General features: G+C 30.8%; 1 protein-coding gene across 2 annotated transcripts; it reads right to left on the reverse strand.

Annotated features, from left to right (window-relative positions):
- Positions 1–565: 565 nt before the first annotated feature.
- LOC123902914 (transcription factor bHLH104-like) lies at positions 566–3,382 on the reverse strand. 2 transcript variants are annotated; one of them, XM_045952748.1, is made up of 5 exons: positions 3,198–3,382; positions 2,309–2,401; positions 2,098–2,175; positions 1,424–1,586; positions 566–1,033 (listed from the first exon to the last, which is right to left on the reverse strand). In XM_045952748.1, the coding sequence occupies exons 1-5, from the start codon at positions 3,302–3,304 to the stop codon at positions 773–775; spliced, it is 702 nt and encodes a 233-aa protein (XP_045808704.1). In that variant the 5' UTR covers positions 3,305–3,382; the 3' UTR covers positions 566–772. The 2 variants fall into 2 exon arrangements, with proteins under 2 accessions (XP_045808704.1, XP_045808712.1); XM_045952756.1 differs by lacking the exon at positions 3,198–3,382 and adding an exon at positions 3,064–3,129.
- Positions 3,383–15,609: the final 12,227 nt, after the last annotated feature.

Raw genomic sequence — 15,609 nt, forward strand, 5'->3', positions numbered from 1 at the left:
TGTAAGCAAGTTGAGGAGAGAATCAACAGTGAATCCTATTATGTTTGAAAAAAATATGTGGAGATATGGCTTAAATTTCTACCACTCAATTCTCTTATCTTTAACTTTTAAGCACACTCCTCATTCAACTTATTCAATAATGAGAAGTTGGAATTTTGACATGAGAAGAGAAAAAAAATAACATAAGAGGTTTTCTTTTAAACCGGATATTCTCCGTGCATAATTGTATAGACTAATCCTTCGAACCTTATGAAACCCTAATAGACAGAAAACTCTCTCTAAGAGTTTTAACATTGCTACCAAGAGAATCGGTACTTTTTAGGCTCATTTTTTCTAGCTTAGTTCCATAAATGATAAAACTATATTTAAATCTTAATTTTTTATCTTTAAAAATCATAAAATCAACAATAAAGTATTCAAAATAAGTCAAGTAGTCAACAATGACATTAAAAGTGATGGATCATACAAAATCATTCACCATCACTTAAAAATTCATTTTACAATTAGATGGGCTAAAAAAATCAACTTTCTCTCTGTAGAAGAAATTATAATTTACCCTTGATTCTATCCACAAAAAAAAAAAAAATTGACTTTATTTAAGGAGAGATCTATTTGACACTTACACCAACATAGGTTGGAAAATGTAAGCCTATTTTATCATGTTAAAAACCCGAAAATTCGAAGCAATGGCAATTTACATGTCAATACTTGAGAGCAGTGTTATCAAAATGATGAATGTAAATTATCCAAAGGGAAATAACACATGCAGAAACTATGCAGCAGGAGGCCTGAGCTCATGATCTTGAGATGTATCGCGAGCCGACTGAGGAAGATATTGCCACATTGGAATATAGCCATAGTTTGGATAAACAGCCATCTTGTTCATCCCTGGTTGATAAGCAGCAGCCATAGGATGAGGAGGCATAAACCCTGCTGGTGAAATCGGTGGCGGCATAGTTTTCAATTGCTTCTCAATCTTTTCTTTATCAGCTTTCAGAACAAGTTTCTCTTCACGTAGTTCATTTTTCTCGGCCTATCATAGACAAGAACAAATTATAAACACTCAAGCATTGATTGCAATGTCCTTGTTGATATATCTACTTCATACACTATGCCTGATATGTATTGATATAGAATCACCATGTGGCTATGTATAGTCATCAATATAATAATATCAATCTTCAATCAAACTTTAATCAATCAGAAATTAACTACCCTTGGTTTTAAGAAAAGCTTAATGTTAATATGTTAGCCTTCCTAAAGATAAAGATTCTAATAGTTGCGCTAAAAAGAAAAATCAATTTCTTTTCCAAAACCGTAGAGGCAGATTTCATGAATGAGGTAGGTAAAGAAGTTAACGTATTAAGGAAAAGAAGAGAATTGAAATACGCAATAGTCATAAGTAGTTGAAAATAATACTAACCTTTAAACATTTTATTTCCTCTAATAATTTTTCATTTGTTTCTTTCAGTTCTTGAGCTTCAGTTTTAAGTTGGTTCAAGACTCTGATAGCATCGTCAAGTATAGCAGGTTTATCTGTTCTCACAGGTCTTCCAGGATCCAAAACAGCACTCAAATCACAAAACCTGCAACAATCACAATGAAGTTCTTCCCTTTTAGCACTAGAAGTTGCACTACACACATATATTTCATGCTAGGTATCTCAGAATATCTAAGAACTAAGAAAGCTATCGTAATATCATATCAATGATACAACTACAAGTTTAAGAAAGTTTGTATCGAGCTCATAAACATCATATTCACATTCTTTCACGGAGATAAAACATGCTTACAATCAATAGGTTCCTATCCTATGCCTAACAAGATCTTCAATGAAAGAGTCATAAACTCCATACACTAGTAGTTTCAAACACATGCAATTAAATCAAGTATAAAAAAACAAGTGTAGAAAACATGACCTAAGTTTGTGAAGCATCAAGAAAGCAGAAATTATTGGGACGAGGAAGCATTTCTTATAAAAAGGTAGGAAAATGATTTTCAGCAAAAGCTACAACACCTACATGAAAAGCTAAAAAAGAAGCTTCTACAAGACTAATTTTGTCATCAATCATAAGTTTAACAATTAGAAGCACATGCCTTTCATTGAGCTTCTCCCTCCGCAATTTCTCACGGCAAGCTTTTGTTCCTGACTTGTAGCATGATTCAGCACGTCCCCTACAAATGACGAAGGAAATTTATCACACAAACTAACGATTTGTTCAAATTCTGCTACGCTATAGTGTTGTTATAGCCTCTATTTGACAGCAGATGACATAGAATTGAAACCATATGTAACAGATACAGATACCTCTTCCTAGTATTCTCTTCTTGACACGCAACAGCGCCACTTGGAATGTCAATTTCCGTGCTCACACTTGCAAAGTCAATTTCCGTGCTCGCACTTGCAAATTCAAGGGAAAAATAAATTGTATCAGGCAAATTTACCACACAAATATAAGCAATTTACAACTAAAAATATGTTTTTTCTTATCCCACCATGTGAATTCTGCTAAAAAAACATCAAACCTATCTTTCAAATTGGGGAATAGTTTTGGAATTCAAACTATAAACAGAAAATGAATACAACTTTTTTTCTCTCAAAGTAAGCACACTCTTAAATTTCATTACTAGGAAGAAAAGAAGCAACAAATTAAAAATCAAAATTTACAAAAAATTAAAAATAACAATTCCAACTAACAATCAATCAAATTATTTGCCATCAAACAAAAGGGAATTAGGGCAAATGATAAAATGGAAAAAAAAAAAAAAAACAATTTTTCACTCTTCTTGCAAGTAATCAAATTAAATCTCATAACAATAAGTAACATTTGGGAAATAATAAATCATTTAAAATTGAAATTAAGAAAAGGGTCAATGAGAAAATATAAATCCAATCATACAACACCAATTTTCCCAAATTTTACCCTACATCATACAAAAAAAAATTAAAAAATAAAAAATCAAAGCTTTTGAATCAAAAGCAACAATAATGAATCATGAACCTTGAATTACTAGAACAACTACAATGAAGAATGAATGAATGAAATAAATGATATAGATTACCAAAACAAAATAAGGGTTTCAGGTATAACCATATTGCAAAATGAAAAAACACAATTTTTGGGAAAACTAAAATTGAAATTAAAATAAAAAGTGAATCGAAAAAGTAGAAATAAAATAATGAATTAAAGGAAAACCTTGGATTGGACCAAAGGAAATCTGTGGGAGGAGAAGGATCGATGAAATTAGAGTAATCGAGAAAATCCAAAGAATCGATGTTTTGTAATAATTCATAAGAATCCATTTGCGAAGAAGTGTATTCTCACCAAACCGCTCGCTCTATCTGAGAATAACAATCTTCAACATTGGCCTACGCAAATAACATCGACAATATTATATTATAAGAAGGAAAAACACAATGTTACACCTTTTTTTTTTTTGGTCGTAAAAGTGCATTTTTTACTTTTAATTTTTTTTTTTTGAAAAAATTCAATGTAATTTAAAGCTAAAATATTGCACGTGATAGTAAATAAATAAATCAACTTTTTTGAAATTGAATTTTTTTTATTTATTTATTAACCATCTCAGTGAAATAAGACCCGCCGACCACAATCTAAAGTTTAACTGCGAGAAAACTAAAGTTTGGTTAAAAATTGTTTTTCATGGGAATCGAATCGGGATGACTTATTTTACTTATGTTTTATATCATCCACGTTTAACATTTTTGACTTCTTTATATCAGATGTTGTTGATCTTTTGAAAATAATACTAAGTGTCATGCATAAATGTTATTTCTCATAGATCTATGAATGTAGTTTTCAAAATGATTGATTTTATCATTTAAAAAAGATTAGCGGTGCAATTTGTTGTTCGTTTATCTTTTATGTATAATTATTTTGATTAAGAACTCTATAAAATATTTTTAAATTGTGATTGAATTACTTTGTGACAGTGACAATTTATTTTCAATTTATTTTAAGATATTTTAAAATGTTCTTAGTTTAGAAAAGAAAAATAATGTTCTCTAAAACTCAACCGGCAAACAAAGCTAATAATAATTGTATATTGGTAAATAAAATAATGTAGTTAAAAATTCAAAGAAAGTAGACAATTTTTTTTAAGAGGACGGGGAGAGGTAATAGGTTTTGAGTTTAAAGAATACACACTGTCAGTGTAAATTAATTTTATACTGATAATCAATAATTTTGTATAGAGTTTAATTGTTGTGCACCGTCGGTGTAATTTTTTTTACACACACATCCAATGACGCGTTGTCACATCATTTAATGAATGTAACACATCATGTGTTTTTAATTACCATACATGATGTGTCGATACATTATTGGACGCATGTGCAAAATAACTTTAGACTGACGGTGCATATAAATTAAATTCTTTTGTATATCATATCAAGAAAATGAAATTAAGTGAGATGACGCGACAAAAAACATAGTTTTGATTTGTTAAAAGTGTAAAATTATTTTACACTATAAATGCATATTCTCTTTTCTAATACTCCCTCGTCCCATATTATAAGAAAAAAAAAATTATTTTTTCATGTGTCAAATTATAAGCAAAAAAAACTAACTTTTATCATTTTCAAGATAAACTTATACTTAATTTACTCTCTCTCTTTTTTTCCCCATAATTAATAACCAATAAAAACTGTTTTTACATCTTCCCATGAAACTTATTTCAACACGCACACAAAAAGTCAACCTTGAAATTATCGTATTTTATTTTTCTTAATAAGTGTGAAAATATTTTTTTTGCCTATATTATGAGATGGAGAGAGTAGTTTTTTCATAATAAAAATATAAACCATTTCTCAAGAGGGTCTCTTTTATTTACAAAACTAGTTTTGAAAACTGGTTTTTAGATGTTCTAATTTTTACTTTTGGAAATTGAGATGACAAAAAAACAAGGAAAAGTGATGTAGTTTTCAATAATGACAGTTTTGTAATATCGTGCAACTTTAAAATATAAAAAGAGCAGTAGAGTACTGATAAATTATTGCTTTGTGAATGCATGTACTTGGGTCAGAACTGCAAAGTGCGAACAATGCCAATGACATGTGGGTTGAAATTCTATGTACATCACAACTTTCCTCGTTATATTATGTTTTATAGAATCAACATCGCTAAAAACATAAAAGATAAATTCGTAAATAAAATTCACAACATCCGAGTTAATAGCATACAACGGTAAAATGCATACAATAAATAATATGATAAAGTTAAAGCCACCGGAGTATCCATATCTCCGGATCTGCAGCGTTGATGTCCAAATCATTGGCTGAAGTTGTAATTGACTGAAGCCGATATTTCAATAGAATCAAATGAACACCTCAACAATACGGGATAACAAGCGTCGCACAAGACGACCAACAACACAACGCCGCACTCAGACGGCCAAATCACAAAAAAAAAAAACAAAAAAAAAATTGATCAATGTCAAGATCACTTATTTATATTAAAAGAAAAAAAAAACAAATGTAAAGGGGTGATTTTAGATAAAAATGAATGACCTAAAACCACCCTTCTCCGAAAAAAAAGCATGTGCCTTGTATTTGCTTTAGGCGTTATACAACTTGAACATAGGAAGGAAATAAGATAGAGTTAGTTGTATCAATTAATGAGTCTGAGTAGTAATGGTTTTGGTCCTTTAAATGTGGTTAGAAGTTTGATTATTGACTCATGCGTATGAAGAAAATTCGATTGAAAATAGAGAATCCACCTTGTGTGTCCCACGTGACTTTTCCACCTTGGTTTAGTAGTGGACCTTATAACCAGAAGGAGTATTGCCCTCATAAAAAAATCGCCCCGGCTTATAGAAGCCAAAAATGGATTTGTATTTCCCGGGTTTTCCTTAGGTGAATTACTCCACTGTTGAAGTTCGTCCTAGTTGGTATTGTCATCTATCTCGAGTTTGTACCATATCAAGCATAGTGTTTGCTCATAAATTCGACCCTGTGGCTGCCTCGGGTCTTCCAATTTATGAGCGACGAAGTGGACTATTTCATCCAGAATATGCTTCCGCTCCCCCTCTAGTTGAACGTTCTCCGACAGAGATTAATTATCGCTAGCAATAGTGGAAACTTCGTACCGATATCATGGTAACCAAAATAATAAAAGTAGAGTCAGTCAATAATTAGAAACTAGTTAGAGTTTCTTTTTATAACTAAAAAATAACAACAATATTCATTTATTTAAATTGGTAGAATATATCAATCAAAATCATTATACATTCAAATCTGCTAAAAACTAAAAATGATTGATATGTGAACAAGCTTACATCCAAATTAATAACATAAAACAACTTAATTAATGTTTACAAATAATTAATGTTTACAAATGTGACAATGCCTACAATTGATATGACAAATTCAAATGTCTGGAATAGTCATGTATCCGAATCTGCAACGTCGACGACTCTAAAGTCATTAGATTTGTACTGGATTTGGATCGAAGCAAATATGCAAATCTGAATAAAACAAACACCGTAGCAAGACGGAAAATCAAAACAAACAACTATGCACTAAGACGAGAATAAAACAACACCAGACGAAGAAATCTCAAAAAATAAAACTCAAACGAAATCTAAAAATATCTAAAATTACTTATTTAATTAAAAATAAATAAAACAAAACAATCAAGAGAGTGATTTCGGATCAAAATTAATCATAAACCACCCCTCTCTAATGATGAATAAGAAGAAAAGCAAAGATAATTAGGGTTATTTTGTTTTAGGTGGCTGCTCATATGTGTTTGGCCAAATTAGTTACAGTTTGTTATTAAATAGTTAGGTTGTTAGGTTTTCATAAAGCTCCGTATCTTATTGAGTTTTTCATGTACTCATCTATCATATTTTAATGAATCATTCAATATAAATATCATGAAATTCTTTTCCCTTCATATCAAACTCTAATATATATACCTGAATATTATGTTTATAACCTGTTACTAATTCTTCTTCTACTTCTGATAAATTAAAAGATAATCTTTCATATTCTGCTAACGATGAAATTAGAAAAACGATAAAATTCATAGGCTGACACCACAAATTTCAGCCCAAAAACCATATTTTGATTGCGCATCAACTATATCAACCGTAATTAAACAATTTCTCTCATGAGATTCATCTTCAACTTTTTGATATTGTGTTTCTAACATGGTATCAAAGTAATATCGTAGTTACACTTCCGCATATGACAGTGAAGATGAATTTGCTTCTGTTTGTGTCAAAGAAATGTTCGATGAAGAAGATTATTATACAACACATAACACTCAACCACCCTACAATTTCAATACACCTACACTCTTCAAATCAAATACTTAAGTTACCTCTCATAACACTCTAAAAAAGAGTATAAGAGAAAGAAAAAAAAAAATCAAATATAAGTAAGTATTTCTGACCGATGCATTTTGTAAGAAAGAATTAAAGTCTATATATAATCTTGGCCTCATTCTTTCTTTATATTTCTAAACAATATAAGACTTTCCATCACGTATATTTTCACTCAATACCAACATATTTTTACTATTTATCTTTTCTCAAACGTCAATATATTTTATTAAAAATCAAAATGCATGTTAATTTTATTTTAAAGAGAAGGAAAAATTATTAACTTTGCAATTAAAATGAAAACTATCAAGAATGTTAGGATGAGCTGAATCTAAGTTCACCTTTGAGAATACAACAACATCAAAACTGTAAGAAAATATTTACCATTTATATTTTTATTCTGCTAGAAATAATAATCTCTCCAATATATATATATATATGAGTCAGGATCCGTTGACACCAACTAGTTTGACACTAAATGTTACACCTCTCAATAACGTTTTAACCGATATAAATTTTATAAAATCCACCGTTGGATTGAAAGTTTACATCATATAGATCATTTGTGTAAAATTTCAAATAAATTCAAAATCATTTGATATGTTATTGAGATACATCAAAATTAACGGTTTTTGTATTTTTTTAAATGCCGTTAATCTTTATGTGTCTCAATAGCATATCAAATGATTTTGGATTTGTCTGAAATTTTATACAAATGATCTATATGATGTAAACTTTCAATCCAACGGTGGATTTTATAAAATTTATATCGGTTAAAACGTTATTGAGAGGTGTAACATTTGGTGTCAAACTAGTTGGTGTCAACGGATCCTGACTCATATATATATATATATATATATATATATATATATATATATATATATATATATATATATATATATATATATATATTGAATGAAACACTTTGTTCAAAAAATGATCACGGGAATGAAAGGCCCAGTCAAAATTCCTTAAGTCATCACTGTGTATGTGGACCTAGAAGATCCAGGCGTGTCATTTTCTCATTAGGAGTCAACATTCATAAATGTCTCACACAAGCATAGTTTACTTCCTCCTTGAAATTAACAGGAACACATATTGAGAAGAAATATTTTTATTTGAAAAAAAAAACTATCAATTCTTACATTAGCGATACACAGAATATTTCAAGCACAATCATCAATTTGTTTTGTGGTATAAAATTTATGTTCCATATTCCAACATCCCGACACAATATTCATACAGTATATATACAATAAAGTGGATGTGATTTTCATAGAAATTGGTCCACTTTTTTTTTTAAACACCTTTTAGATAAATGGTCCATTTTTCCTTTTTATTCGGGTTATGATGAAAATACAAAGTTTTTATTGTTATTAATGATGATTACTTCCTCCTGTCTTATATATAAAAATTATTTTATGTTTTAGATTCATAGATTCATTGTAGAATTGATGTATTTAGATAATAATATAGTCTAAAAAGTGAAATGTTTCTTATATATAAGATCGGAGGGAGTAATTTTTATCCGAGAATCTATGAGGCACATAAAAGAATTTCTACCTATCAATTGAATTATTTTCATACAAAAAAGTCAGAAATCAAGCCTCTCTAACCACTTTTTTAAAGGGCCAAAAATTCTTACTGATATTTTTTTTCTTCTTTTGTTTGATTTGCTACTCTAATTTTTCTTCGAAGTCATATTTAGATATTGGTGGAATATGACATGGGAAGACTTTGCTTGATCCTTAGTGGAAGAATGTTTCTTGAGAATGTTTCTTGAGAAAGTTCATATATGCCTATTTCACCAATGATGTTCAGATGCCCACAGGGGCCTCAATTTCTTTTAAATGACCTCAATGTTTTTTACGTAATACTCCTTACTACTATTAAGTGGATAAAATGGCCCCAATATGTGACTTAAAAATAATTATTTAATTTATATGTTGGAATTAATTTAATATTAATCTCATATAAAACATGTTCAAATGAATAAGATTAAATATATAATTTTAGATTTGATTATTAGTACGAAAGTCAAATAAATATATGAGTATATAAATCAATCGTTAGTTGGTTCAGTGGTGATTAACGCTGAATTTGGTAGGGAGGACCATGATTCGATCCCTACAACTAGGATCGAGAGGAGGCTAGATGCAATTTATACCAAAATTAACATCCGAACTAGATTAGACGATTCAGTGGGCCGAATACTAGATGATCTATGTGATATAAACTTTCAATCCAACGGTGGATTTTGTAAAATTTGTATTCGTTAAAGCGTTATTGAGCGGTGTAACATTACTCAAATGTTACACCGGTGTAATTTGATCCCTCCCCATATATATATATATATATAAACATAATCTACGACATGTTGATTTATCAAAGATCATTATTAAGAATGCTTTGATAGACAAATCCATTAGATGAACTAATCGTTGGTGTAACACGTAGTACTCCATAAAGACAAAGTAGGAGAATCAAATGACTGACTGACATTCGTTGGCTTTTGGTTCTTCCTCAAATCGAACTTCTTATGCCTTTAAACACTCTTCAGATGGGAAAAAAAGGCAATATGCAATGTGTCCGGTATATTGGGAACCATAACCTATATATAGGTGATAGTCAACTAGAATTCTCATTATTTCGAAATAGTGGTGCTATATGTACCGAATTTCTTTTCCCGAATTACTCCGGAAAGTATGCGTGGCATTTTATCTCTTTTTATATTTAGAACGTGGATGCACTATGTATTTTGAGTGTGGGCCCCAAAACAATTGATAAAAATAGCAGTCTTGCCGCCTGAAGCAACATCATCCATGATTGCAGCCTCTCATTCAAGCAATTTGTTTGTAATTTACTGTTGATTTTCATAAAATCAAAATATGGATTAAAAAAAAATAGGGTTAATTTTTTGAAGCAAACAAGTAGTAAACTTTATATTGTTTTAGAGAAAGCTCTTTGGTTCATTGTCAAATTAATCTTTCCATTAATCGTATTTTAGGGAATCATCACTGAAGAATGTGGGAAACAATATTCCACAATAAAAAGGCTAAATCTTCAAGAGTATTTATGCAATTAAGTTGAAAATTGAAAGAATGTTGGGTTTCATAATTTTTTAAGGGTTAAATATGTTTTTGGTCCCTATAGTTTCATAGAATTTTCATTTTTGTCCTTGAAGTTTGTTTTCATACTTTTTAGTCCTGAAGTTTTTTCACTCAAGGTTTTTAGTCTTTACTTTTCATTCAACTCGTGCATATCATTCAAAATTTTAAATTTTTTCTCTTCGGTAATGTTTAGTACATTATATGAATCTCTTTTACAAAAGTTTAATTTGTTTTAACAAGAGATGAATTAAATATGTTTTTTTTAGTTTTTTGCACATAAAAATTCATAAATAATTCATCTTATGTTAAAAAAATCTAAATTTTTATCGGAGATGTTCTTATAATATTATAAATATCATACAAAAATTCATTTAAAAATGTAAAAGTATACACGAGTTGAATGAAAAGTAGGGACTAAAAACATTGACCGATGAAACTTTAGGGACTAAAAAGTGTGAAAATAAACTTCAGGGACTAAAACGAAAATCTGGGAAACTAAAGGGACCAAAAACATATTTAACCCATAATTATATAATTATTCTTTAGGCATGCATCCAAATGTTTTTAACTTTAGGTTTCAACTTTACAATCTCATCCACCTCATACATTAGTAATGGACCACCACGATTATTGTCAAAACGTGATAGAACCCCGACGACTACCACATCAATGACTACATGACATAGATCAATATGAGTGAGTGACATATATCATACATATTTCAAACTGATCCAATTAAAATCTTTAGTTAGATCAAACATATTGCAAATTCAACATTTCTGAAAAACGATACAAAACCGGTTATAACAATAATAATAATATCATAAAGCTTTATGTATGCAGAAAACCATGACAAAATTTGTATTGTTATTGAAAGCAAAAATAAACCATAAACAAAAAGAAACTCACATTAATCTAAAACATCCTTAGTGACAACAATCAGATGAAAGATCTTATATGTCAAATTTTTAGATTATTGAGTCACCTAGCATAAAATTTCTATTTATATGTTCTATCTTTCAACAACAATTTATAAGTCAATGAACTTTATAAAATAGTTGTTGAGGTATTATCCGTGTCACTTAAGTCACAATATAACTTGAGTTGTCTTATAAAGCTTTTACTTTATGCACTTGCACTAATTTCTTGAGTTAAGATGGACTTTCAAAATAATAGGAGTCAAACATACGATGATCTCCAGATTATTAGATCTCCAATATCTGAGCACCAATTATTTTACGTCGAATTTACTTTCTACTTTATTGATATAACTCTTTTGTAATACCGGGATGATGCATTGAGAATAATCTTCTGCAAAAATTGCATTCTAATTTTCGTGCACAAATAAATAATTTGAAAAAGGACAAATTGATCTCTCAAGTTTAATATCAATAGCTACATATTGGTTATCAGGTGTTAAACAGTTCAGCTATATATTACTTCTCACAATTCTTCACTTTGAGCAATTACCTGTTATTTGTACTTTTCCTGCCATTGTTATTAGGCTTTGGATTAGCTACTCTAGCCTCTAAAGGAAAATTCAGTATAGCTTTCTGATCCCTCATTTTGAAAGCTGCACAATCATAAGCCTTAGCAGCATCAATCTCATTGTCAAATGTTTAACCAAACACTGCATCCTTTCCTTGAAGGGTCACAACTATTTGCAGCAAATTTATCCCTTGGCCTTCTCCCCACTCCTATGTAATGCTTTGCTCCAAAACATATTTATTTGTTCCTTTTTCTCCAACACCATTAAATTTTCTATTTCTACATTAATAATAAATTTTCATTTAGGCCAACAATCTTGGTTCATCAAGGGACGTATATTCAATTTTCACATCTAAGGTCACACAGACACAAAACTATCATCCCAATTTACCAATATGAATAAGCAAGTACAGTCATCGCGTCAAGGGTCATCGCCATTTACATTTCAAGTTATGACTAAGCATTCAAATCAAATTCCATTCATACCATCATATTAGTGACATCGAGGGACAAATATTCAAGTTAGGGATATCGTGGGACATATATTCAATTTAGGGACATTGAGGAACAATATTCAATTTAGAGACATCGAGGGACATATATTCACTTTAGGGACATCTATGGCGCAAAGGGTCATCTCCACTTATATTTGAAGTTTATTATTAAGCATTCATATTGAAATTCTATTCAGACCATCAATTTAGGGACATCGAGGGGCATATCCTCAATTTAGGAAAATTCAGTATAGCTTTCTTACCCCTCATTCTGAAAGCTGCACAATCATAAGCTTTAGAAGCATCAATCTCACTTTCAAATGTTCCCAACCAAACACTGCATCCTTCCTTGATGGGTCACACAAATCTCTACAACAAATTTACCTCATGGCCTTCTCCTCTCTCATATGTACTGATTTACTCCATAACATATTTATTTGTTCTTTCTTCTCCAACACCATTGATTCTGCCAAATTTGACTCCTCTGTTTCAAAGGTACTTTCTCCATTCAAGTATTGTACCTTATTATGAGAAGTAAAGTCAGTAAATTTTGTATCAGCTTCAAAACCAAGGCTTTCAAGAAAATTGTTTTGTTATATGAATCCTGATCAATCTCTGATGAAGATGCATATTCAAATTTTATGTGACTGAGATTTGTGAAATAAAGAGTCTGATATATTCTCTTTGTGAAAAAAAAGAGGTGTTGGCTCAATAATTTCAAACTTGAAGGTTCTTCTGATGTTGTCCTATTTATGAATATAGTAAGTAATCGAATCAAAAAACTCAAATACGAGATCAGTTTACAATTAAGAACAAAATATTAACAAAGATGAGGGGCATGATAACAGAATTGAATAACTTAACATTAAGATACAAAAGATAGATGAAACTAATCAAGAACACATATGCATATAATAATAACTAACGTTGTATGGTTCCTTCAAATACACCTAATCAATTTCCTCGGCTTCCTGTTGACTTGGTGTTCAGTGACTTGAGAGAATCAACCCTTTCAATTTGTTTTTGGAATATGTTCCAATTACATTTCCATCTTAGACCTATACATCTAAGATATGTCCATTTTTTTTTTTTGTTCTAAACAATCTTGGCAAATTAGCATTCGGACAACTTCAGTCATTGTTTTTATTATAAGCTAAAAATATTCTAAAATTTAGCACAATGGATTCCAAATATTAGGCCAAAGACAGAACAAGTTGCACACAAGAGATACCTCAGAGAAACGATAATCCGCTAAACAGAACAAAGTTGCAAGTATTAATAAACCATGATGGAATATAATACCTTAACCAGACATTCCTTGCACTTAACCAACTTCAGACTTTCAATTTAACTACCTCAAAAATAGTCACAACTTGCAAAGAGACAACTTTTGGATGCAAGATCATATCCAATAGTTGAGATAACAACAAACCATATAGATCGCCAAGCATCACGTGGATACCCTACCCTCATTTGAAATTACCTCAAATGCTAATTTCATTGAATAAGCGCTTGATGGATCAGCTAAATATTTCAATATGTCAATAGTACCCCCAACCTCAAAAACTACATTAGCCAGCAACACATTCATTAAGTCATACGATAATACACCTACTGAATTAATTCCATCTGCCACTCCAAAAGCCATTGCCCCCTCCTTCTATTCACCCAAATCTTCCACCATTGCATTTGGATCAGCAACAATCCCATATTGAACCTTTTGCAATAATTTAGTCGTTTGTTGAAATGCAGTTAAACAAAAAATAAATAAAACCCTCAAACAGAATTTAGGCCTTTTCTTAAAATATCTGGCCAACATCAGGATAATGCATTAACCTATTTTCCATCCCACTCATCAACACAAATGGCGTTAAATGTGAACACAGACATATTGATAATGTCTAGCCTCTGTTTACTATCTCAAGACTCTCAATTTTGAGCCCATGTCTTCCAAACAAGCTCTTACCTCAATCAAATCAGAATTTTGTTCCTTTTACTATGTTGTTTCATCATACAATAAACTAGTCTTCCGTAAATGTTCGCATCAGAAGAATGCACCTTTTCAATTTCTATCCTTCAGCTAGCTAAGAGTCTTCTCTTGCTTAGATTCCATATCACCCATCCACTAGAACTTCCCCTTCTTTTCAATTTTTTTCTCCTCAATACCTTCACACTTTAGGATGCAAACCAGTCTAAATATGGGATAGTTAAGCCTTATCTTAATCAAACAGTTATGTTTACCACCTCGGAACCCACATAGGTTGGGCAAGCTCCGAATACAAATATTTTATGCACATTCAGAAAACAAGTCAGCAACTATTAAAGTGAAAGGAGCCATCTAATAGTTTCTGTCGACTAAATAGGAACACATCCAGTGATATTGACAATAGTATGAGCAATATTTCCTACTAGTTTTTATATGTTACGACCTCCGGCAAGCAAATAACAACTGATTTCTACTACATTTGAACACTAAATAAGACTCAAATATTTCGTAATAGACATAATAACATCTTTCTCAAATTCTTTGAAGAGTTGGTACAATAACATTTATCACTTCATTGTATTATAAGATGTACCTTGTGCATAAAGGGCGCTTGATATTATGCCTTTTGAACAACATACTCCTGGTGCTTTCATCTACAAATTAAGTTCTATACCAGGTCCATCCACGATAGCATTCTGCAAAGCACCAGCTGGAAGATTTTTGACGGTGCTTGTAGTTATTAGACACAGATTAAGAATTGTATCAGACCTCAAGAAATCGCAGGTTCTGTCCGCATCAGACCTGAAGCAGTCACAGTTTTTGCACGCATCAGACCTGAAACTGTGTGCGGTCTCTGCGCTAAATTCCAACCTTTAAGTAACTGACGAGCATAGTTTTCGAATTCATACAAGCAACATTGCTAAACTTGACACGATTTAAAAAGTCGTTGAAGGTCCAATGAAGAAGCTTGAAATTATTTTTTATTTCTACATTAATAATGAAATTCAATTTTGGCCAACAATTCAGAGTTATCTAGGGACATATATTCAATTTTCGCATCTAAGGTCACACAAGCACAAATCCATCATCCCAACTTACCATTATGGAAAAGCATGTATAGTCATCAAGGGTCATCTCCACCTACATTTCAAGTTACGACTAAGCATTCACGTCGAATTGCATTCAT

This window comes from Trifolium pratense, linkage group LG1 (assembly GCF_020283565.1).
Source record: "Trifolium pratense cultivar HEN17-A07 linkage group LG1, ARS_RC_1.1, whole genome shotgun sequence".
Taxonomy (NCBI): domain Eukaryota; kingdom Viridiplantae; phylum Streptophyta; class Magnoliopsida; order Fabales; family Fabaceae; genus Trifolium; species Trifolium pratense.

Excerpts from the sequence above, each read along its gene's own strand:
- LOC123902914 (XM_045952748.1), bottom strand. The coding sequence starts at position 3,304 with ATGGATTCTTATGAATTATTACAAAACATCGATTCTTTGGATTTTCTC. Across the intron at positions 2,176-2,308 it reads GAAGAGAATACTAGGAAGAG|GGGACGTGCTGAATCATGCT; the intron begins GTATCTGTATCT and ends CGTCATTTGTAG. Across the intron at positions 1,034-1,423 it reads AGGAAATAAAATGTTTAAAG|GCCGAGAAAAATGAACTACG; the intron begins GTTAGTATTATT and ends TGTCTATGATAG.